A 26,261-nucleotide genomic window follows, 5' to 3' on the forward strand; every position below is an offset into this window, starting at 1 on the left:
GTCTCACTGAACAGCGAGCTCCTACATTTCTGGTACATCCTTTTCGACAAAATAAGTAACTTTCCTTGTTTGTGAGGAAGCAGGACGAATCCAAATACCTGCAATAGGTATTTCACATTATTTTATTATTTTACATATAAACAGTATAGTGTAAAAAACTTCTGAGATGTATGTATGACCATGACTGTCATATCCACATGAAATATTAATATACCATGAAACAAAAATATGTTACACAGACAGTAATTCCACCGTGTTTTCACCTACCATATCATTGTACTTACCTGGGAATATTGCTTTATAAATTAAGCAGTTTACAAGAAATGTTTCATACAGTGCCAAGTTGCAAAGCAAAGCACTCATTTTTTGTTATGTGTCCTTTGCAAATACTGACAACATGCTTTGCGTATAAAAAATACTCACCAATAACTTATTAAAAATACAGCACAAAAGTGCTGCATCATTTTAAAATAGCATGAATTCGTATATATTTAAATACAGATTTCAGTTGAAGAAAACTTAAATATCAATTAAATATTGTTAAAAAATTAAATCTATTTCCTTTAAAAACTGAAGATGGAAGATACCAACAGATATCATAACATCAGCTTTCAATAATCTGCTCTTTTTTGTCATACCTTAACACATTGTGAGTATTACAAAAAGCAGCAAGAAATTTTATCACTTTATTATGGCTTAAGGTAATATAGAGTAAATAAAATGAGTCTTTCTAAAACCTTTTTATCTTCCACTTGAAATATGCTTGCATGTTCAAACGGAAAACTTTCGGATAATTAAAGTACTACTGATCATTTACAATGATTACTGTGACTCTTCTGAGACATGGAAAGAGATAACCACGAAAACTAAAATACAGTGAAGTAACTGGTATGAACAACAGAGAACGAGGGAAGACAAGCGATATAGCAGGAAAGCTTTTTTTACATACAGACATAATTTGATATATTAACAATCCATCCACTACTGAAGTATTTTAAATAATTTTGCAAGTAATTAAAACAATTCCCAAAATGTGAAACTGCACACTTCAACTTTTATAGTCAGCAGAAGTGTTTCTGAAAATTATTGCAGATATACATCAAGTTGCACAAAATTAATTTGCACAATAGGTATAAAAAAAATATTTCATTATATACCTGGACTTTCAACTTTCATGGTATTCAGGCTTTAAAGATGATGTAAGTTATAGGGCCTGTTGAAAAATTGTCTGTAAGTAAAAGACATTATGCTGGCTTTGGAATTTTCAAAATTCTGATTACTATTACACCAAATTAGCGATAGAAAACCATGAAAATTCTTTTACTACATACTCGTGTTCTTGACAAATGCTCCTATTCAGGATTTACTCAGTGTATAAGGAAATCAAATGTTAGGTTATTTCAGGTAGCAGGGTAGTAATAATGCTCATGTGCATAAAATCCTACAAGCATGAAAATAATAAAACTGTTGCACTGAACTACTAAAACAACATAGAGGAGAAAAATGATTTATTAATACAACAGGCTGTTAGAAAGCAAGCAAAGTTATTTTAAGAGAAAAAGGGAAGTAAATTAGTCTATCTCCATGCTGGCTTATTCTTTGTTATGTGCTGATCAGATTACATCGGCTATGCCGAAACTGGGAACATAACTGGTTTTACAGAATTATATGCACTATTTATATTGAATTGATGCATCGCAACTGTGGACTTGGACTTGACAGCCTACTGCTTTAATATTTCATTTTTATTATAAATAAAACGATTTGACTTAGAAAAACATAGCTGTGAAATTTTGGGTGTTCAGTGATAAAATTTAGAGAGTTTTAGTCAGCACGAAGAAGCTGGTGTGCAACTACCATCACAGTTTATAAACTACCGCTGAGAACAAATAAAAAAGTAGTTCAGTTTGTACAGTTTAAGGCTGGTGAATACTGTATTGGCAAATACTGCTTCAGTTGCCAGATGAGCTTCTAAGACAAAAAAAACCCAAACTAAATACCACAACCGAAGAGAAAATACATGCCAAAATTACGCCGATTGGTAATACATGCAAAAGAGAACAAAAGAACACTCCAGGACAAAACTGTTTTTAAAAAACATCTCCTAAAAGAAGACTAAATGACAATCATTAAAATTGGTTATTATGTAAATCACCTCCTCTTCTGGGGCTTTATTTATCTTTTAAAAGAAGATCTCCAATATGACCTCTTCAAAAACACTGCTCAACAGTTACTTTACGTATGACAACATCATTGTCTTCGGTTTATGAAGGAAGACTGCTATATGTCATACTGTATTAAATTATTTTACCAAAATCAAAGTTATTACAACTGTAATAAATATAGTTTAAAAAACCCCACCATTAAATGTACAATTTTATTTACACACAAGTCCATTAAAGGAGCAACCTCCAGATGAAAATAGTCTTGAAAGAGGCCTATTTAAAACATAGAAGATCCACTGCTTTACTGGAGGTGATGATGTGTTTTAGAAGGGCAAGTAACAGATTTTTATTAACTGACTGCAACTGTTATCGGTTACTGGAAATACTGAAAGAATTCCGTAAGTCTCTATTGCCTCCCCACCTATGTCTTCGTTGCAGAGGTGGCCTTTGAGTGTTTTTGTGGGGAGGTACCACTGAATTCATGACAATAGGTATGGATATTTGATATTCATATCGTTCCAACATCTGAGCAATCTTCTCACGAGTGACCCCATGTTTATTCCTCCTACAAAAATAAAAATTTAAATAAATTGTTTGGTATGTTTATATGTCTACATTCTTTAAGAAAAATAAATAAATTCTTTCACATTATTTCTTTCTGCTTTTCGTATTTGAAACTTCACTTTTATTACACTGTACCTTCATTCAGTATTCAATTTGTGTTAAAGTTTTATTTTAACAATTCACTACTGCATATGTTAAATAATAGAAAAAACTACAGTCATTCTTCATACAGAAATGTGATGTTATTCTCTAGGAGTATGTACCTAAATAAACCTAGAAAGACCTTGTTTTCTATTTATTCATCAGGTTTTACATGATATACTAGCTATGCGAGTAGAGGGATGGAAAATACTATAGATCAATACTTGTGAAGGCAATGTTCAAACTAGCTACTTCAGTGAGAGCTTAGCCTATTAAGAACCTGAGGCATTAGACATTACATTAGAATGTATCCATCTCCTTAGTATTTAAGGAATAGGATCTTAAGGTCCATGTTAGCAGAAAATTTCAGTCTCTGCCATTAAAGAAAGTCACGAGTGTCATGCACACAGTCACAGAATTGCCAGCACTGTAACAGAACTGAATCTAACAGAACAGATATAAAAATAAAAAAAGTTTTGATAAAGTAGACAAGCATTTATTTTAACCCAATACATTCTTATTACTATGAAACCCTGTCCAAGCTGAATTATTTCCAAGTCATACCAATAGTGAATATAAGCCTGCATCTTTGTTCTTTCTGCTGGGGACAGAGAAAGCTTGGGCCTCCTTACCAACCTGCTTAGTTTTGTAGGGGAGAAATCAATACTGGAACCAGGCTACACTGGAAAGAGAATACACAGAAATAGAGTGATTCCCTCCTTTCTTCCCCCTCTCCTCTCCTCCTCCTCCAACCTCCTGTGAGTTTCTGGGAAGAAAAAGACCTAGAGTTCTTCTCTCAGACACTCTTCCCTAAGACAACATCAGATACTAGAGTGTCATCCAGGGGCAGCAGCATGTTGAACTTATCAGTTAACAAACTCTTAACAGTTTTGACCTTCTTCAGAGATACAAAAAAGGTTAATAGTAGAGAAAAAAGCCAATCTCCTAGGAATAGAGATTCTATAAAGCACTTGACTCTCATGACAGAAAAAAAAACAAACCACAAAACCCTCAAAACCAAACAAAACCAGCCAACCAACCAAGCGTAAGTCCAAGTCCTTTCATGTCATGTGGTGGAAGCATAGAGTTGCTCAATGTTTTCCATATCTTAGTGCTCCTAGAAAAAGATTACAGCTCAACTGCTCTAGGCATAAAGCTCCCACTCATCCACAACTGGACGTATGTATAAACACTTCATGAATGAGCAAGTACTTTTCCTTAAAGAACAAGCAGGATAGTAAAATCAGTGAAAGCAAAATCACATCAAGCAGAGAAATTAATTTTAAAAATTAAACAAATCTGCTGCATAGTGTCACTTAATACTGGGATCTTCCCCTCAGGCATGTCTTCACTCACGCTTTGGAGGCTTGGGTATGCTGAAAGAGCATAAAGCCATCTATCCTTAACCAATCAGATGTACCAGCAAAAGCTCCTAAGAGTTAGTTACGTTTTGGAAGCTGCTTTTGCTTGGAGGAACACAATCTATTGATAAAAGCAAAGTTCTGTCACTGTTAAATCCTTCTACCCTAGAAAAATCTTGCATACCAATTCACTGGCAAAGTAATCTTGCATAGAAATGACTATTTAAAAGAATCAGCACAAGTTTATTGAAGTCAGTACCAACTTGCAGTTTTATGATCGTATGAAGGAGAAAGGATTAGATTAAACGTGTTTGCATTTCACTTCTGTGTGAAGTTACATAGCAGGTAACTTTACAATTAAAACAACATCCACCCCACATACAGATTATACACAGGTTTTTTAGTCCCTAAAACCTTGAATCAAATGTATGGTATGTTTTTTAGAAAAGTTCTAGTCCCCAACTGACCAGCTACTCAGAAAGACATAAACATGACACAAGGGATTTCTTTCATCCAACACCAATTAAACACTTAATAAAATTTTAAAACCCCTCTCTTATACCAGTGATTTTGACACTCATTAGTTCTCTCCTGCAGTTTTGAAGATTTCCTAAAGATGGGATCAAAGTACAAAATCCTTTATAAAAACGTATAAAGAAGTTTTGAGCACTAATGCAAGTCATGTCTGTGGAGTCAAAATATTTTTACAGAAGTTCCGTTCACAAAACTAAACTAAAAGCAAAATCACTCATGAGTGACTCTAAAGATAATCTACCTCACAGGCACACTGAAGAATAAGATACTGATACCTAGTTCATGCTAAAAAAATGTATCACGTTCTTGACATCAAGAATTCACACAGTAATGACCTAGAGAGCCTTTCCACAGATTTCTCAAACACACTAAGCAGTGGCAGAAACAACCCTAACAAGAAGTATCTAGAAATGCACCTGACTTCTAGAATATAGACAAATCACTTGATAAAAGTTACAAACATTCTAGGCAGCACCACTAAAAGCAAATCAGAAGACTGTATCTAAAATATAAGAAAAGTCTTTTTGCTAATTAAAGTAGGAGGTAGGGTATTTTTCATTCCAACTACCAGAAACAGAATCTTAAGTGATCCTGTTTAGAATTCGAATATATGAATGCAGACAACTAATTAAATTATCCAAATTCATTATTAGCACAGTGTTTGCCCAGGCACTGCACAAAATGTTTAGCTTAAAATTCATAAGGGGAATCCCAAAACTACAGTATCAACCCTATTGTCACCTATTTCCTAAACATGCAAACATGGGGAAGAGAGAAGAGGTGAGAAACGACATACAAAAAACCCCAAACCTTAGAAATTGGGCCTTCTCCCCAAACAAATGAAAGCTCTCATCACCACCTTTCCTAAACTCTCAGAAAATAAAGTTTCCAGACAATTGGCCTCTATTCAAGTATTTAAAGCAACTAGAGCTTCTGAAACGTTTCTAGGAAGCTCATAGGAACTGGTGGCAGTCCTTCACAGTTCAAGCTGTTTCCTTTGGTTTTAGAAAAGACAAACTTTACTTTACAATAAAATTCAATGGTAACACTACTTCATGTTTATCCTGTTACCTGTTAAGACCATGTGAAAACACCAATTTTCCTGGAAAATTAGTCTCTCCCATGCAATGGATATCTCACACTGAACATCTTAAAAACATCTGATGACCAAGACAGCTTGGCTGTGCTGCACCCAGAATTAGATGAATTTACTAGAATCCATCCTGTAGACAGAGGACTTCCTCTCTAAAAATAAGCTACTGGTAGCTTAGGAGCAAAAGGTGAAACTTTACAATATTTATAAACAGGAAGTATAATTCAGTAATGTAACTATTATACACAAATACTTCGTGCACTGTAGGGGCTACTTTACAAATCCGAAACACCTACAAGCCATGTCAGCTGGAAGCATATAAAATAACAATCAGTAAGAGAACTTTGCGATAAACCATGAAGGTACTACATTCCAAACAATGTAATTTCCCTAAGTTGGTTTGATACCTCATATATTTCTCAAGCAGATATATCGGAGATGAGACATTAACCAGGAATACTAAGCAGCTTCTCAGGAACTCTCACAACTCACAAGTCCAGTGACCTGTGTCCAACAGTACTTTAAGTCAGGTATTCTGAAGACTGGGGACAATTTCACAAAATCTTGCAATAAAATAATCTAAAATATGAGCTTTCTTTTTAACCTTTACACTCCTTCCAAAAGGTGTAATTTCTTTTTGTCTTCTACCTATTTCTTGCCATCAGTGCTTCGTAGCAACAAATTTCTAAGAATAATTATTGATTATAATAGCAGGAATCATTTTTCTACTCATGTCCAAAAAAATTTGAATATTGACTTTTTGGGCCAACAAGACCTCTACTTATTTGTCTGTTTATCCATAATATTTTCATGTACAGATACATCTCAAAATGTGTATTTAAATAAAATAAATTTTATACTAGTAGGTGAGTATTTAAAAAGCATAAGATACTGAATAAAATACAAAGTATTATATATATGTGCATATTTATCTGCCTTTCTATCTTGATATGTAACTACAACAATTTTTGTAATATAAACCTTACTTTTCTAATTCTTCAGGATCAAACTTCCACCAAGTATCTGGCTCATGGAACTCCACTCTGTATCCCTTTTCTAGAGCCTGCAGCAAGCAAAGAAAAATTCATGATATGTGTATCATGATTATATAAAATGTAACAAAAGCTTTAAAGGCCAATATAATAAACAGATGTAGTTAACGCTGCGGTGGCAGCATGCTAAATTTCACTTACCCCCCACCTGTCTTAACATTCATTCCAAGCTAAACAGATTAGGTAAAGTCAATCTTTACACTGGTCTGAAGTATAGCCATACCAATTACTGATCATATCAATAAGCTGTCTATTTTTAGAAACTTGACTAAGGAAAACGTATCTGGACAAAACACACCAACTTATACATATGAAGGTAAGTGTGAAAACTTGTCACAGATGTTAAAACCATACAATAAAACCTACCACTTCCACGTATGGCTTCATTTCCCAGGCTTGAGTATTAGTGTTGTCTATTATAACTGGAGATTTTCCCTGCTCCATCGCTTGCTTTGCTGCAATGGAAAATAGTGCAAGTTAATAAACAACTATGTAACTTTAATGAATGGTAAATGTAAGTAAACAGTTCCAGATGTTTTTTGCACTAATCTAGTCTGACTGTTCTAAGAGAAGGAATAAAAGCACTGAAAGGCAGAGACAAGAATGGAAAGAACTAGAAGCAAGAAGATCATAAGCAGGTGGTGCTGAACTGATGCAAAGGGGTAAATGGGAAGTATAGAAGTCAAAGTAACACAATGAAACTGCTCAAAGTTTTGCTGAGTATAGAGATCCCAGCAGGATACCGTATCCTGGTTCCAGCTTTACCAGCACTGCTGGATAACACATGGTGCATTCATAACTGAGACCTGTGGTTAGGTATTGCAGTCCTTCTCCAACAGACTGCTAAGAAATAGGTGACTTTCACAGAAAGGCATCACATATCTGAAATATTTTCAAGATCCATTAAAAAAAAATAATTACAGTCATGCTGTCTCCTCAATAATGTTTGAACTCACTGGCCAGTTTCTAGCAAATCCAAAAGAGGGAAAAAGCCTCAGGAATAACACGCTGCTTCCAAGTTCTAGAAAAGAGCAACTGATAAAAAGGCACATCCAAATTAGCATCTTTACTGATGGAAAGACAGATCAAGCACAGCCACCGTGCAGTTTGTTTGGCAGGACACTTACACACCAGCATGCTTTTAACTTTGGACTAGAAAGATATTACTGCTTCTTACTCAGCAGAACTGTCCTAGAGCTTCCAGTGCAGAGGTGAGAACGGTTGGAGAGCCATAGGAGACAAAATATGCAAATGTGCTGGCTACCTGAGATTCATCAGCTCCACAGCACAGAAAACATTTTAATGTTAACCTGATGCCTAAGGTGGTATTTCTTCCTAAGACCAAGACTGCTTTAGTCTTGATAAATCAGTTAAATATCTCTCTAATGCCTAAACCTAACTCTGATCTTGAGATCAAACATTCTTCTAAACTCCTTACACAGTCTGGAAAGCATTCCCAGAGGACTCCTAACTCACATTACTAGGATTTGTCCCCAAAAAACCCTACATTGCACAACCAGCTTTTTGGGGCACGTCTATAGAGAGCATGATGATGACATTCAGCTTCTACATAATCATTCACAGAAGACTTGTTCAAAAAATTGAAAAACTCAAGTTCTATACCCTTATCAGCTTGATATCCACCTCCATTTTATACAAACCTGGACAGCAGTTTAGCTCTTCTTACCAGAAGTTTAGAGGACCTCCTACAGAGGAGAGTACCTGCCAAGAGACAGTACTTAAGTATCCTACTTTTGGGACAAATGGACTACTTCAATTTTCATAGTTTTACTTCCTTCACCTTTTTATTCTGAAAGGAAGACCTCTGCCATTACTTGCCAAAAGGGACACAACTTCTACATCTTTAGAAAAGAACTACTCTGTGCATGGATCAGTAAATTAGGTTCTTTTTGCAGCGTGAAACTAAGCGAGATGGAGAAGCAGATATCCAACTTGTATTGGGGTATCAAACTTACAAAGAAGATTCCTCAACCTACAACTATTCAGAAGTCAGGCTTTTATAAAGTCTATTCCTCGGCTTCTTTGTGCCTCAGTTAATCAGCAAAACCATAACTATAATTCCTTATCTATTTCACAGAAGAATTATGAAGACAAATTCCATAAAAATTTAAAACACCCAATTGCTCTGATGCTAGACATTGAAGCCAAGGAAAAAAACTCAAAAAAAAAAATCCCCAAACCCACCAAAAACCAACTTAGTTCTAAGTAGTACTACCAATGTGACCCACAAACACAGCAAGAATTTCACATTTCAAAATTTTTGCAGAAAAAGAACAAGGATTCAGTACTCACATTATGGTTGCAAACTAAAACTCAAGACTCTGAACCTCAGGAAATACCTGAATTAAGGTTGGGTGTGTAGTAATTATAGGGCATACATATTACCATACTGTCCTTAGATACTCATTTTGGGCACTATTCCCTCCCATGTACTCCCAGCTCTTTCAGCACATGATGGATTTGTTCTGTAGTTGAATGGGGGGTATGCATCACACCATCAGCATGACCCAAACATTCTTCTACAATTCGTTTTTCTTTTAATAAATGTGACATAAATGAGTAAGTCGGGATGACTGCCAACAAAGAAAGATCATAATTCAATGAATGTTTCTGAACATCATCCCAGCGCTTTCCAAGTGCCAATATGTTGCATGATCTTCATTTTCTTGCTGCCCAATTAAAAAAGTTCCAGGTATCATTTACAGAAGTGATATGAATTCATATGAATCGGAAGACAGTGAAACTACATTCTGAATATGATGTTTAATTATTACTAGATATCGTGAAGGAAATATCTGAATTGCTAAATCTGGTATCTTAAACAGCAAGATGTTTTTAGCAACTGTGCCTTAGCTTGCCAATAAAAAATTCAGAATGTAATACCACTAGTGTTCACAGGAAAGTTAAGATGGATGAACTAGATGAAAGAACTGAAATATCTGAAACTCAAAGGACTAAAATAAAACTCATACAAAGAAAGTTTCCAGGAGAATGAATAATGTTCCATTAAACAAAGTTAAAATAGTATGCATTAAATGAAAAGCAAAATCCACAATGAGTAGGAAGATTAAAAAAACACGTATGTTGAATACCTGCCCATTTAGTGAACACTGCTCAATCTGTTCACTGAATGAAGCAGGGATCTGAAGGAAGAAAAGCCCTAAGTTATTGGAGAGAAGTAGGGATTTATCTTGATGGAAATCAATCCATACAATGGGAAGAAATTAAGTTAAATGAACAGGCTGGAAAGTAGCTTTGTAGACGGAAGGGAGGAAAAAAGCAAAGATAAAGTATGTTCCAAGAGAACACTAAGAATTGATGGAAAAAGCTATTAAAAACCGAAAAATATATTAACATGGCACAAATGATATTTCTGAAACCCAAATCTAGAAAAGAAAGCTAGTAGGGTGACAGAAACAAGGGGGAAATCCTGAAATATGCAATTCAGAAAGATTCATAAAGATAGCAAGAAAATAGCCAATTCTGCAATGAAGATAATGGGACCATCATTAATCTGCAAAAGCCTGTGAAGTGAGATTATATTACAGCTATAGCCCACTTACATATTCTACCATTTTGTTTTAACTTTGGATCTAAGTGCTAAGTGTGCTGATGTAGCACCTTACATAAAGCTTTGTTTAAAAGTAAAAAGCTATTAATTAATTTTACTACCACTGACAAAACCAAACCAAAGAGTTTAAAAAAGCAGATAAACCCAACTTGCCCCATCAACGCAACAATGTTAAAAACATATCAAAGACAGCCAAAAGTTCCAGTAGAAGCACCAGGATGAACTAAAATTGGAAACATTTAGAAAAGCCACAGCAGTGAATGTAAAGGGCCTAAATCCCTGAAGAGTGTCACTGACTGACAACTGAAATCACAGTGGCAAACTAATTCTAAGATTACCTAATGTTTGTGCACTTAACCCTACAACCTTCACATTAAATGTGGATGTGTTTTAAGTATTAAGGGTATGTAATTCACTATCTTATTAATATTTGAGAGTTTGCAATTCTGTTCATCTATTTTTTTTTCCTAATAGGTCTGACTTGCAACTGTTTTTTTCCCCTCATATTTACTGTATCATAGATTCATTCCCTCCCCAAAAATGGGGTGTGTGGGAAGATAACTTTGAGTAATTTTTTCATTTGTGAAGAAAGTAAATTTTTGCTTTTTCCATAACTCTGACATGATTCTGAAGCTCTAGCTAAATATGTTGTCACTTGAATTTAAAAAGAAATATATATACATATGTGTATCTCATGTAGCTGATACGATCTTTATGAAACTTTAATTTAGACCTATCCTTCAGAATCCCAACTATCAGGATTACCACTCCCCAGCAGTTCACATTTCATGTATTTCAAAAATCCACACACAAATGAAACCAAGACCTTCTTAAGTACTTCAAGTCAGAGAGCTCTACCTAGTCAAAGCAAGAGGCAGAATTGACTGTAACTTCAACCCAAAGTTATTCACGTGAATGTTTCAGAGGGCGTGTTCTATACAGCATGGCACAGCTGCTCTTGTTCTTGCTATCAGAATCACTGAATAACTAAATTACATACTGTTCTGGTTATCAAAACCACTGTGTAACTCGTACAGAAATAGAGAAGTCTTAATATCAAATCAGAAACAGCCAGAAACCATTATCAAGTGAGAACTGTCCAGTAGTCTTATAATTGTTGAGCCCTCTCACCTGTAAACTGCTACCTTATCGACTCTTCTGCTCCTTAGGCTCCTACTGGGAACTTCAATCTATTTATTATTGCTGCACTACACCCTCAGATGTGCTCTTTATAACTGATATTCTAATGACTGCTCTAAAATTTCCTCCACTGTTCATACAGAAATGTTCCCTGATGTATCATCAATTTTGCATTAGGATGAGAAGGGGAGGAAAGGGGAGAAAATTTTTTCCCCTTGGCTCTCCATATCTTTTGATGCAAAGAAGTAGTCCTTTAGACAGAAAGGAAGCTTCTGCTTGAGGAAATGCAGCACCGACAATAATCTGTATGCACAGACAATGGAGTTGTTCAGTTTGTCAGCTCCTTGAAGCAGACCAAACAGATTGAGATTCTTGAAGAACTGCTACACAGAGGCCAAGATTCTGTCTGCTACTCTTCCTACCCCAATTATTTACTTCCTTATCAATTAAACCCAACCTTTGGACACTGCTAGGTATTAAGAAAAATTACTATTAAAACTGTTAATCTACACAACTGAACTAAAATCTTCCTCAGAAAAATTTTTCCATAAATTTTGGATGAAGCTCAGATTAGGAAAGATACTGGAAAAAAAAAAAAAGGATACTCTGCTGTTGGCAGAATTTAAAAGGTTCAAAAGATACTAATATCAAATGTAACAAATCAGCAGGTCATAACAGAAAGAAAAGACAATTTCTAATTTTAACTGTAAGCCTTCTATAAATTAAAAATTTAATGTATATGCATATACACACATTAATTAAAATATAAGGAATACTTTAAATATATACATCTATATACCCTATACTAATATATATACAGGTATATCCTTTTCATACAGACTGTTAACACACATGCACATTATGCTACACTTCTATCTTCTACATATAAGCATAATTTAATAGGATTCCTTCTATGCATTCAAACCTCTCTTCTGGTTCCAGTTATGGGCATCACCAAGCTGAGCAGCATTATATGTATATCCATCTTGTTGACGAAAATAATCATCAGTGCTGAACACAATGCCATCTTGACTTTGACCAAGCAGAATACTGTTAAACAAAGGAAAACACAAAAATACTTTTAACTTCTATTTTTCAGATAGATGAAGATAGACCCATGTCAAGAAAACCTCACAGAATAGTTTCTCAAAACCACTTAATTTTTAGGGTTGAGGTGGCACACAATAATCAAATCCACATTAATCCATCCCAATAAACAACCCTCATCCTGCCAAATGTTAACTTTTATTTTCAGAAAGTCCTTGGAAATTAGGGGTTAAGGGAAAACCTTGTAAAACTGAGACAAAAGTACAATTCTGTTTCAAGTCTGACCTACATAATAAGTCTGAATAAGTGTGATTACAAAACCTCCTTGATTATTTTTTGGTTTTGACAGTAAATTTAAATCTGAAAATACAAAGCAGTCAGCACCACAGAGTATTCGTAAGCCCATTGCTACAGCAAGATATCACTGTCCTATGGAAATTCAGGCAACTATTTCAGCTCAGAAATGGGCAGTATACCCAAAGCCTACAAAACTCAAATTGTACCAGAACTATATGGGATTGCACAATCGCTTAGGTGGCAGGAACAGAAAAGAACTGGCCAAATCCCAAATAATGTAAGGGAAGAAATGTATGTTAGTTTGAAGCTACCAAGTATGTATCTGCAGGAGACCTACTTAAGTTTAATTCCTACACAAGGAATTTCCTGTGTTCTGCCACCTGCCACTAACAGATCTGTTATGGATGATAGTTTAATGACTGTGATAGTGTACTACACATTGACTTACGTTCCTACGCATTTATTGTCCCATGACTATGTTGTTGGTTATTTTTGCTTTTAAAATACAGAAATCTGTAACAACAAAATTCAGATTACTGAGGACCAGAAGAAACTACTAATGATGCAACTGTCAAGTAACATGATCAAGGCTGCATATAAGCTGGTTTTGACTTCTTGCTACTTCTCCCTTTCCCTGAGTATTAAGGTTACCTTAGGGCAAACAGTAATGCTATTTCAGAACACAGAGCGTAATGTACCAAAAATATGCCTACTTCTTTTGGACACTGAACAATAATGACTTTTGTTAGAGCCTATGTCTTTATTAATGGTGTATTACGCTGGTTTATGAGAGCACAGAAGGATTCAAAGCCTAATTTTGTTCCAAGTAGATAAAATGGCACCAGTAAAGCATATACCACATACAGCAGCATTTTTCATATCTGTTCCTCTCTGATATGAAGTATTTAACAGTAATTCATGTTCATTAAGTTACTTGGACATGATTTCACACATGGTTCAATTTTCTTATTTAAAATATGCTACATTTGCAAGGAATAATGCTAAAAAACTGGATCCATCTTCCACATCCACTTTTTGTGTACACACATTTGGAATAGTAAGGATCATCTACCTTAATAAAAGAGATAGCAAATAGTAACTAGGATTCTTCTCCTAGATGAGTACACAGACACAGCCCTGCAGCTCCTGAGAATCCAATCATCAGGCTTCCGCAGGAATATATATACGAACTGATGAATCAAAACTAATGGGACTAATAGGGCATTCATTTTTATTTCTAGGAACTGACTCTGTTTGCTCAGTCTTCTGGAGAATAATTCACTTACTCAAATCTATTCTACCTTCCAAATATCATTAGCAGCAATAAAGAAACAATGACAAGAGTTAGGGAATCCTGTAAGCCATCAACATAATTTATTCTTGAGATATTTTGTTATTATTCCCCAAAGTTCAGAATACACCACAATTCATTTATGAACCTATATTACTGATACAACAGATTTAATACAGTAAACTATGTTTGTAAGAATAATCCTAAAACTACAGAATTTGTGAAGGCAAAGTGACTACCAAAGAAGACAGAGTAACAGAATCCTTACCCTATACACAACATACAAGCTACCACAAAGGAATGATTTTATGAACTGGAGCTTCAAGTATTACAGCAATGATTACAGCCTGTATCTAAATTGCGAAATCATAAAACATAACATTTTAAAAGCCTGACAATTATCCCTTTCAGAATTCGTAGTAATTAAACTTGCAAAATTTAAAACACACACTTGTCAATGTCATTTGGAATACTTCACACACATCTAACATGGTTTTGGAAATAAAACGTATCTAAGGTTCATTAACTATGAAGCAGAAACAACAGGAAGCACATCTATGCAAAGAAAGTGTTGTTACTACCTAAACCCACAAAAAAATGATATTCCACTTTTGAGCAGTGAAGAAAAGAACATACATACACTTCTAATGAGAATCACATTACAGATTAGTCAGCATCAATACGTGCACATGCCTGAAATGAGCAGCAGAATTATACAACTGCTGCAATCCAGCTTCTTCACCCTAAATATTCCCTGCAGTTGAACACCTACCTTTGAACACAGTAGAACAGTGAAATAAAAGCAGATAGGAAAATTAAAGCATCCCACCTACCTTTTTGAGACATGCTGTCTGATCTAATAAGCATATTAGTCCAATATACAGAACTCAACTTGAAACCAAATTACTCATATTTAATAGTCAGAAAACTGACACACATTTTTCCAGTGCATACATGTGCACACGCACACAAATCCTGCCTTAATTTTATTTCAAAACTAAAATGGTCTCCCAACCTGAATCCTAGTTAGCCTACTTCGACAGGTTATCTGATAACAAGGATCTCTCAACCTAATAATTCACCTATTTAAAATAGCTAAGTATCACAGATGATGAAAGAAAAAGCCAACAACTAAATATTCTAAAATTTATAGCATTACTAAGCTATGTAAAAGCTACTTTAAAAACATGACTTATAACACTGTTCAAAGAAATACATCACACAGTTGTTTCTACATTCAGCTATAAATACCAACTTTTCAACTTTTCTGTTCAGAAGATAGAGCACTCAGGAAAATGGTCTCAGATACAGATGACTCTTTATATATTCCTGACAATGGATTTAATTCAAAATGTACTTCTTAAATGACACCAATATTTGTCCTTTCAACTTCATTAAGCCCCTTTTTATTCAAATTCATGTTCAGATATTTATGGAAGAATGGAAAACTGAAATGGCTGTCAAGTTCAGTAGCAAAATACTCTAAAAATCCCAAGTCTGTTTTCTTGTAACTTTTTCCAGCATTGAAGATCATATTATCATCTAATTGTAGCAAACTTTTGTCACTTGGGCTAAAGATATCATTGCTGAGTATCTATCTGGCCAAATTATTTTAGACAATAGTCAATTACTTCCAAATCAAAGGAGAAATACAGCATTTTTATCATGTTTCATTATTCCAAGCTTTTCTCTGAGAAGTTTAGGATTGAAGAAGTAAAATTTTACAAAGTACGCATGTTTGCTTTTCCTGCAAGATTTTTTTTGGTAAATCTGCCCAAGCTGTAGAACTTTGAAATGACGTGTGCATAGAAAATAAAGCACTAATTTTTGTACAAAGTAAAACAGAAAATAGAAAGATTCTCACTGCAGTAAACCCATTCCCAAACAGAGCATTCTGGCAGCGGCAGGAAGCTGATTCAGTACCAATACTGCATTAATTCTAACAATGTATTTTTTTTTCCCAACACAATCTTAAGATGGCAAGAGAAGGAACAAAACTGGCCTAAAATAGAAAGGACATGGGAAGCATAGTGGCATAAATACTGGAACTAGAAACTTGGTGCTGGCAGCAGAGCTAACAAACAGGGACATGTCAAAGAGTGAAGTGCAGGGAAGAAAATGGTACAACAAAGATGAGAAGGAGATCCCACCAGCTGCTGAAACAGGGACAAGATGAATCTGTGAAGAAAGGGGATGGAGAAGGAACTGAGAAATCACCTTAGAATTTAGGAGCAGATGTGGACCTAGTAAGCACAGATCAAAAGCCATGGTTGGATAGGAACAGGGAAAAAAAACTGGAAGCTGATGGATAGAGAGGAACTCAGAGCTGTGATTATCTAGACCAGGTGAATTCAGGAAATAAGCTGATGAGAGGAGCTCCCCAGTGACCAGAAAACCATTAATGTTATGATCATACTTAGGGTAAGTAAAGACAAGGACCTAAGGAACTAAAGGCCTCACCTAATGTCAGTTCTGGAAAGTCAATGGACTGCATCCTCTCTGAATCTATTTCCAACATTTGAAGGAAATTAAGGTAATCAGGAAGAGACAATGTGGGTTTTACAACAGACAAATCATTCTTTATTGACTGAAATGCACTCTCTGATGAAACAACTGCCTTTGTAGATGAGAACAGTGATGACTATAACAGTTTGAAATTATCAAGACTTCCTATCATCTCCCATTCAGTAACAAGCAGAGTACAGCAAGGGATGACAGCAGGACTTTTTCATTATCTTCATCTTTAACCTGGATGATGAGGAAAAGAACTTGCAGATGACATCAAATTTGTAGTGATGTCCTACGTACCTAACAGTAGCACTTCCATCCAGAAGGCCACTGAGAAACTTGAGTACTAAGCAAACATCATGAAGCTCAACAAGGAAAGGAGCAAAGCTCTGAAACTGGTGAAAAAGAAACCTAAGCATTGGTACAGGAGGGAAAGCGACTGCTTGAGCAGCCCTGCTGAAAAGGATTTGTGTATTACAGTGGACATCAAACTGGAGATGAGCGACTGGTGTGCTCTTTATCTAGAGCAAACTACACACTGGGTTTTATTAGAGAAAATGTGGCCAGTAGATCAATGGAAGGTATCATCCACACTCTACCTGGCTCGCATGTGGTCAGTTCCAAAATACTGCATCCAGTCTGGGGCTTCCCTGTTCAAAAGACATGCTGAAAACCATTAAAGGACTGAACAGATACCTGTCAAGGTTATGGGCACACAGCCTTACAGAGAAGTTAATATCATCTGGGCTTGTTTAGTCTGGCAGTGAAGACAGTAAAAAACCATCTGATAATTGGCCTATTACAGTAAATAAGCCCATACCTGCACCTGAAGGAAAGCTTCAAAGATGAGGAGCCACACTCTACGAGGTAACAGCCCATGTTATTAACACAGGAGAACACACACAGATTATGTCTTGAGAATTTCAGTCTGGAGATTAGGAAGAACTTCCTTAGTAGGAGGAGAGTACTGCCCCAGAAAAGCTTGCAGAGACTGTGGTGTCTACATACTTGCGGGATTTTCCAAGATCAGGCTAGACAAAGACATGGCTGATCTTATCCAGTGATGGTGACAGACCTGCTCCAAGCAGAACGAAGGACCAACTGAATTCCACAAGCCTCTTCCAAAAAACATGCCTGTGATTCCAAGCAGCTGTGATGGAAGAGCTGAAACAAAACACTGTTCCTTAGTGGAAGATTCAGTACAGACATGGCTCAAGTCTGGGAGCAGAAGGACAAGCCCTTACTTTCACCACATGCAGACAGGAATTAAAAATTCCTGGGTCCTACTACTGCTCTGCTGTCATTTCATACTTGGGAAACCTGCTTGCAAGATGCATCTTATTCCATTCTAGTACTGATCCACACAGCTTATGTCAATTTCCTGCTTTTCTTTAACAGCTATTTTGGTAGCATAAGCAGTAGATGTTTGTCTGCAGGTACTAAAGATGCCAAGCCTGCCAAGATATCTTGGGTACTAACATAACTTTAGAAGACTATTTGTTGTCCTACTCTACACTGCAGAGTTCTATGATGTTAAACAGAAAAACATTCTCAATGTTATTAAGAAGAAGACTTATTAATACTTACATTTTCCCAGTAGGAAGCCGTTAATTCCGCAATTCCCCCCAGAAGGTACCTAAGATGCTGAGAAATGATTTCATTGCAATTAACAACTGCAGCCAAGCACTGAATAAACAAAACTGCATATAATGGAATACACTGAAAATCAAGTCCCACGCAGCTCGAATTCCACACCTAAATTTGGTGATTATTCTTGACCTTGATCTCATAGTCCCACTTTCCCATCTGTTAAATAAAATTAGTAATTTATCTCACTAGCGAGAGATGAAAAAGCATTAATATGTGTTCTTAAAATCTGAAGATGGTTAGAATCTTTCAGAAAATACAAGTAATATATTTGGAGAAAGATTCAGAGAGAATTCAGCACACTAAACATGGAAAACAGATTATTTTATATCATTACATTAAGTATCATAATTTCTGTAATAATAATTTTCCTATCACTACAGTCCCTAATGAAGAGTCCATCCCCAGCATCGTACTGGCCCCTTCAGAGACTGGAAGGCTCCTGAGAGGTCTCCATACAGCTTTTTCTTCTCCAGGCTGAACAGCCCCAGCTTTCTCAGCCTGTCTTTACACAGCAGGTGCTCCAGTCCCCTGATCATCCTCGTGGCCCTCCTATGGACTTGTTCCAACACTTCCATGTCCTTTTTATGTTGAGGACACCAGAACTGCACACAGTACTACAAGTGAGGTCTCATGAGAGCAGAGGGGCAGGATCACCTCCCTCGACCTGCTGGTCACACTCCTTTTGATACAGTCCAGGATACGGTTGGCTTCCTGGACTGCAAGGGCACACTGAAGCCAGCTCATGTTCATTTTCTTATCGACCAACACCCCCAAGTCCTTCTCTGCAGGGCTGCTCTGAATCTCTTCTCTGCCCAACCTGTAGCTGTGCCTGGGATTACTCTGACCCAGGTATAGGACATTGCAACTGGCATGGTTAAACTTCATAAGGTTGGCACCAGCCCACCTCACAAGCGTATCAAGGTCCCTCTGGATGGCATTCCTTCCCTCCAGCCTATCAACTGAACCACACAGCTTGGTGTCATCGGCAAACTTGCTGAGCGCACACTCAATCCCAGTGTCCATGTCACCAACAAAGATGCTGAACAAGACTGGTCCCAACATGGATCCCTGAGGGACACCTATCGTTATTGGTCTCCAGCCGGACACTGAGCCATTGACCACAAATCTTTCTGTGCTGCCATCCAGCCAGTTCTTTATACACTGAGTGGTCCATCCATCAAATTGATGTCTCTCCGATTTAGAGACAAGGATGTCGTGCAGGACAGTGTCAAATGCTTTGCACAAGTCCAGGTAGATGATGTCAACTGCTCTACCGCTGTCCATCAGTTCTGTAGCCCCATCATAGAAGGCCACCAAATTGGTCAGGCAGGATTTCCCCTTAGTGAAGCCATGCTGGCTGTCACCAAGCACCTTGTTGTTTTTCATGTGCCTTAGCATGCCTTCCAGGAGAATCTGCTCCAAGATTTTGCCAGGCACAGAAGTGAGACTGACTGGTCTGTAATTCCCCGGGTCATCCATTTTCCCCTTCTTTAAAATGGGGGTTATATTTCCCTTTTTCCAGTCATCGGGAACTTCACCTGACTGCCATGATTTTTCAAATATCATGGACAGTGGTTTAACGACTTCATTCGCCAGCTCCTTCAGGACCCGCAGATGGATTTTATCAGGTCCACGGACTTGTTCTTAAGTTGGTCTTGAACCAGATCCTCTCCTACAGTGGGCCTAGGGTCTTCATTCTCACAGTCCTTGCGTATCCTTCCAAGACTTGGGTGGTGTGGTCAGAGCCTTTGCCAGTGAAAACTGAGGCAAAGAAGTCATTAAGAACCTTAGCCTTCGCCAAGTCCAGGGCAGCCATTCTTCCGATAGCTTCTGGAGAGGGCCCACACTGTCCCTAGTCTGTCTTCCATTCGCTACATACAATCCCCTCTTGTTACCCTTATCACCCCTAGCCAAGTTTAATTCTAACTGGTCCTTTGCTTCCCTGATCTGGTCCCTAGCTTCCTGAACAACATTCCTGTATTCTTCCCAGGCCACCTGTCCTTGCTTCCACCTTTTATAAGCCTCTTTTTTCCCCTCAAAGTTTCCTCAGCTGCTCCTTATCAATTCAAGGCCCCCTGGCCCTCCTGCTGCACTTCCTTCTAGTTGGGACGCAACACTCCTGAGATTGTAGTCAGTGATCCTTGAATATCAACCAACAGTCTTGGGCCCTCTAGGGCTATATCCCATGGAACCTTACTAAGCAGGTTCCTGAAGAGGCCAAAGTCTGCTCTCTTGAAGTCCAGGGTAGTGTGCTTGCTGCATGCTCTTCTCACTGTGCTGAAGATCTTGAACTTGACCATTTCATGATCAATAATACCCACAAGACACACAGCTTTAAAAATGTACATTTGCAAACCAGAGCAGCCAGTAACTAGACGATATTATAGTTAAAATTACTGGATGAAGCTCTATCAGTAAGTATGGTATCGTATAGCACTCACTGTCTGTGCTCTATGGCACCTTAAATGTTTTTTCAACTAAAAAAAACAACAAACAACAGTGAAAATCCAAGTTGGAAGTGGTACCTGCTTTTAACCTAATCAGACTTCAACAGTGTATTTTTAAGGGAAAATAATACCTTCCATGCGTGTTGTTCACAAAGAACCAGAGAAGCTGATAGACCACAGTATGAAAAAGAAAGGCAATGAGATTATGATCAGTTTCATCAACACACTGAAAACAAATTAAGTATTTTCAGAGTAGCAAAATTCTTCTAATGATCTTTGAAGATTTCTGAACGAGCATAAAAGAGTAATTCTGGTTCAGTGAAATTAATGCTGTTACATTTGATGGAAGACCTTTTTATATGAAGAAATTTAAAAACAGGGAAAAAAAAGCAGCAGACATCACATACTAGTACACCTGAAAGTTTCAGAATAAAAGATTATGCGATTTAATGGGTACAGAATATTTTAAACTCAACACAAACCAGCTCCTGTTCATCAAAACTTTAAAGAAAACCAAACCCCAAGCAAATACAGTTAATGCTTATGGACATTTTTCATTAAAAATGAAGCAAAAATTGCTGCATTTAAATAGCCAACTCTACAAATACCAAAGTTTGCCAAGAGCTTCCGCATATTTATTTTTTTTAGTTCTTAAAATTTTTTATGTGAATAAGCTTCTCAAGATTTAAGTCTTTACTTACTGAGAAAGTGTTGTTTTCCCTGAACCAGGCAGGCCTCTTAAGATGAGGAGCAATTTCTGTGAACAGCTAGATCTTTCTTCAGTTAACCGCAAAGAAGAAAAACTGTGCATTCCTCCTGTGTTGGCAGCTTTTGGATCCTTCCAGCCCTCTCCTCTGGTTTCACAGAAACCATTATTTTGGAGTCCATTCTGGTCATCATTTACATTTCTGAAGACCTGAGTAGTATGGGTATCAGCATGACCTGCATCGTTGATACTTTGATCAAGCAATGAACCATGACTGTTATTATCACTATTTCCATGGTAACCATAGTAATTTTTGTAAGAAAGGTTACCATTCTGAGAAGGGAGAACATCAGTTTTTTGTGGTGGGGAATGAAGAACCTGAAAATGCTGGTTGAATCTAGGAGGAAAAGGTCCCTGAGGTATTATGAAGGACTCTGCTGACTGCCAAGCAGGTCTGAATTCAGGCACTGAGTAGTTCCAATATTTAGAATCCTCTTCTCTATCAAAGGTATTTTCAGTTTTCCAGCCACTTGTTTCCATGACAAACTGCTGCTCATGGCTTGTTTTCTCACTGCTCTGTTCTTCATGTCCATTCTCATAATACGGTTGTGGGCTGCCCAACAACATGCGTTGACAATCCTCCTGTGACATCTGACTACAGTCATATGGAGTACATTGTTCCTGAGAAGTTTCAGTTTCTTTTTCCTGAAAATTGGTATCTATATTTTCACTTTCCAGCTGGTAAATTTCTTTATAGAACTGGTCCAGTTCATCATCTATTTCTGATACAGCAGAAGTAATAGTCTGTGTCTTCTTTGCCTCCTTTCTTTTATCTCTGCTTTCATGCAATCCATTCTGCTCTCCCTCACTGCTTTCATTGCAACTGCCAGATTTGTCCTGTTTGTTACTTTTGTCAGGCTTGTAAATTGGTCCAATAAATTCTGTGCTTGTAAAAAAATCTTCATCCAATGCATTTTTATTTACTGAGAATGATGTAATGCTATTTTTAATATTATCTTCACCAACATTATTTGTAACAAAAGGGTCTTTTTCTTCAGCTTTAGTGTCATTTATTGAAGCAAACTGAAGATTTACGTTCTGCACAGCTTCCGAATGAAGTAGGTTATTTTCAGGGAGCACTTTATTCAGTGTTCTCATGACACCTGTAGGTATTTTCTCTTGCTTCTGCATTTCATGTTGCCCTTGGTCATCTGAGGCATACACTGTTATCGAGTCATATGATGTTGTCTCAGTATCCACTTCTTCCTGAATATCTTGGTTATCATCAGCAGAGAGGTTCTCATAGGCCTCTTCTGTTGACTTCATTTTTTTAGAACATGGTTCAATAATGATTTCATCCTGACACTTCAGGAGAGTTACTCTGCTTTCAGCATGAAGCATCTTAGAAAACAAATAACATATAATCAGCATGCACATTCTAAAAGTAATGTATAAAAAAGCAGAAGTTATTCAGGCCTATGACAGGCATCCTCAGACCCTCCACAGTCACAACTAAAATGCACTCAACCAGAAGAAAAGCAGAAAGCACCAACCAGGAGTATTGCTTAAGCAAAACTGCCACATTATTAAACATCTTTAGTAAATAACTACATTAGTGCTGTACCAGTCCAGCATTCGTGTTTTATAATACACCTTAAATAATTTACAAAAAAACTTCTAAATGTGAATATTTGAAAAATTAATTACATCAACAACCTTTGTTCTCTACCGACCTATGTTAACCCATCAAGTGTTCTAAATCTCTTTTATAAGATAAACATGTGCCAATTTCCAATGCACAAACTGATACCTGACATCCCTCCTAATATGACCAACGATAATGAAAATACTTCCATTACAAGGATTATTTCCTGTGACTGAACAAACTGAAGTCAACTAATTCATTTAACACCACTCATATACTGGATGGCATTTATAATTTGGTACTAGTCAAGTAAGACTCAAAATTACATCTGCAGTCTGTTATAATGTGCCTGGGTTTAGAACGACTAAAGACATTTGTTAGGGACCAAGAACACTTGTTGCACATTTTCTAAAAATAAACACTAAAACCCAATCCCTGCCCCAAACAGACTGCATTCTGAGTATGAGCCAAGAAGTTCCAGAAAGATTCAGAGACAAGAGCAATTAAAAATAAAGCAAGATGGTCCTGACCACTGTGACACACCATCATGCCATTAGCCATCTATTAGAATTACTTGGATTTTCCTTTGTATTCAAGAGGTCTTGACAGAATGTAATAAAACCCAAGTCATTTTATTATGAATCAAGTGCCAAGTATTTTATTCAGCATATTACACCCCCCCATACAAATGCAGCACCTAACAAGAAAGTATTTTTCCTACTAGAGGGTTTATTCTACTTTCTGTGCACAATCCAACTTTCTAGGAATAAAATATATATTTAAAAAAAAAGTAGCTCATGCCTTTCACTCTGACCAAGAAACTAGAAACTAAGGTTTTTTTTAAGTTTTTTTTCCCTCTTTATCTGAAAAACACCTATATGTAGTATTAAGCAAAGAGGTCTAAGTAACATTTATTATCTTAAGCTTACTTGCAAAAATGATGTTACTCTAGGCACATTCTCACCTACTATGCAAAGAAAGAGAATCTTGCCATCCTCAGTCTCAAAATGTCTAGACCAAGGAGATTTTACTGTTTGCATTTGACCTCACTACTTGGAAGACAGTGTTAATGTCAGAAGAGGGAAAAACATGGCCATGCAACTATCCCTCTTCCTCAGAGCTGGTGGAACAATGTTGTGCGTATAGTCTCCCCTCTTCTCAAGATACATATATTTCATGCATTCATCTAGTTTCTCAGTTCCTCCTTTTTGAAAATTAGAAAGTATGACACTATATAAATCATGGACTCTATTCTACATCTATCAAAAAAAGGGTTACCCTACCTCCACTCAAAAACAGGACTGGGGAAAAAAAAAAGAAAAAAAAAAATGTTGCTTTATTGGCTTCTATGGCCTCACCTGTCTTCTGGAATGGTGCCTGTGCAAATCCCATATCCTGATGTGGAATGAAAACAGAGCATGTGTACATCTGCCACATGACAGTATTTCTAATGAGGGAGGATGCTGCTCTGTCTCACACAGGAACATCCTTTCCTGACAATCTTGAAAAGACTTTCTCTGACTACCCTTTGGGACAGTGAAATTGCATGTGAAAGCACCTCCACCTGTACTGCCGAGGACGACTGACCAAATATGTACCTGAAAAGTCCAGTCTATGTGACAGCCTTGCCTCTTGAATGCTGACAATCTGTCACATTTCTGTAAGGAACTATTTGTAAGCAGTGCACCTGAGCTGGCACATGTGGTTCACCAGCAACACCAAATTACTACTTTAATTAACCTGACAAACATCCAGAAGACTCAACCAAGTCAGTAAAGGCCTCAAGCTCCACCTGTACACTAAATCTCCAAATGGAGAAGGCATGTGTGGCAGCACTTACAGATGGGGGGAACAGACTGGCTTTGCTTGCATGACCACATCTTTGCGAGCACGGGGGTGACAAAGTATGTAGGCCGGAGTCCCTCACAGAAGGAGGCCATCCCTCGCAGACTGACGGCCGTGTGTGTGGGCCCCGGCCGCAGGTCCCAGCTCTCGGTAGGTGTCAGCCGCTCTCCCACCCTTCCTCCCAGCAGTGTAAGGCACCACCCCCCCCCCCCCACCCCACATTTCCCTCAGGCTACGTCCCATAGCCTGAGCAGCCGTAGCCTTACTGCCCTCTTCCCCGCTCGGCCACGGTCCCTCTCTGCCACCCAGCAGTGGTGGTAACGGCGGAGGAAAGCCCCTTCCCGGCCCCGCTGAATAGAGGCCGCAGCCCCATGGGAGTGAGGAGACCAACCTCAAAGCCAAGCCACCCGCCCGTCTTCCGCCGCCTGGGCGAGCCACGCACTCCCGGCACGCCGGGGGAGGGGAATACCGGCCGACCCTTGCCCTCAAGATGGCACCACCTCCTGCGACCCTTCACCCCGCAGCCCTTGGCTGTTATGGGGCTTGTAGTTCGGCCAGGCTGAGCGGGCGGCAGACTGCAAGTACCGGCATCCCTTGCCTGGGCTGCGCGGTTTATTCTTCCGCAGGTTCCGCGGTCGCCGGTCGGAGTAGTGAGGTTTAGGCTGCTTCAGCCTATTTCGGGAGCGGTTGTCTCACCGTGCAGCCTTTTGGGGGCAGGAGCCGCTTCCGTCATTACCCAGCGACGGGGCTGCTGTTTGCCTGGCGCTGTGCTACGCTGATCGGCGAAGCTTGATTCCTCAGCTTCGTACTGGGACATCTGGAGGTTTGCTCTTGGGGAAAGATGGAGTCTCGGCGGCTGAAGACACCGGGCAGAAGCGCCAGGGAGCACCCATTGCCGCTGTGCCTCTCGGCTCTCCTGCCGAGAAACATAGAAGATAACCATTTGGAGAGAATAAAAGTGTGCTACAAGTGGACTTTTTGAAGGTAGTATTGGGAGATCAAAGCTCTCAAGTGCTTCATGTTGTGTAACCGGTAATTCTCTCAGATGCATTTCATTTTGGGAATTCTCCCAGGTAATTAAATAAGCCACATGTTAACAGCTGACAATACTCTAATGTCATTCTTTTTAACCTCACTGAGGGTAATCAAATACACTTTCCCTGATGGTACTACTTCAGCTGAT

The 26,261-nt window shown here is 37.9% G+C and overlaps 1 protein-coding gene across 1 annotated transcript; it reads right to left on the reverse strand.

The window, feature by feature from the left end:
• Positions 1 to 673: 673 nt before the first annotated feature.
• On the reverse strand, positions 674 to 25,627 carry LOC133223635 (NEDD4-binding protein 2-like 2). The gene is made up of 6 exons (XM_061374478.1): positions 25,470 to 25,627; positions 21,584 to 22,989; positions 12,568 to 12,692; positions 7,277 to 7,365; positions 6,845 to 6,921; positions 674 to 2,730 (listed from the first exon to the last, which is right to left on the reverse strand). The coding sequence occupies exons 2-6, from the start codon at positions 22,987 to 22,989 to the stop codon at positions 2,532 to 2,534; spliced, it is 1,896 nt and encodes a 631-aa protein (XP_061230462.1). The 5' UTR covers positions 25,470 to 25,627; the 3' UTR covers positions 674 to 2,531.
• Between the last annotated feature and the right edge of the window lie 634 nt (positions 25,628 to 26,261).

Source organism: Neopsephotus bourkii, unplaced genomic scaffold (genome assembly GCF_033783945.1).
Source record: "Neopsephotus bourkii isolate Nb327-2 ecotype Australia unplaced genomic scaffold, CSIRO-AGI_Nbou_v1 NB_1638, whole genome shotgun sequence".
Taxonomy (NCBI): Eukaryota; Metazoa; Chordata; class Aves; order Psittaciformes; family Psittacidae; genus Neopsephotus; species Neopsephotus bourkii.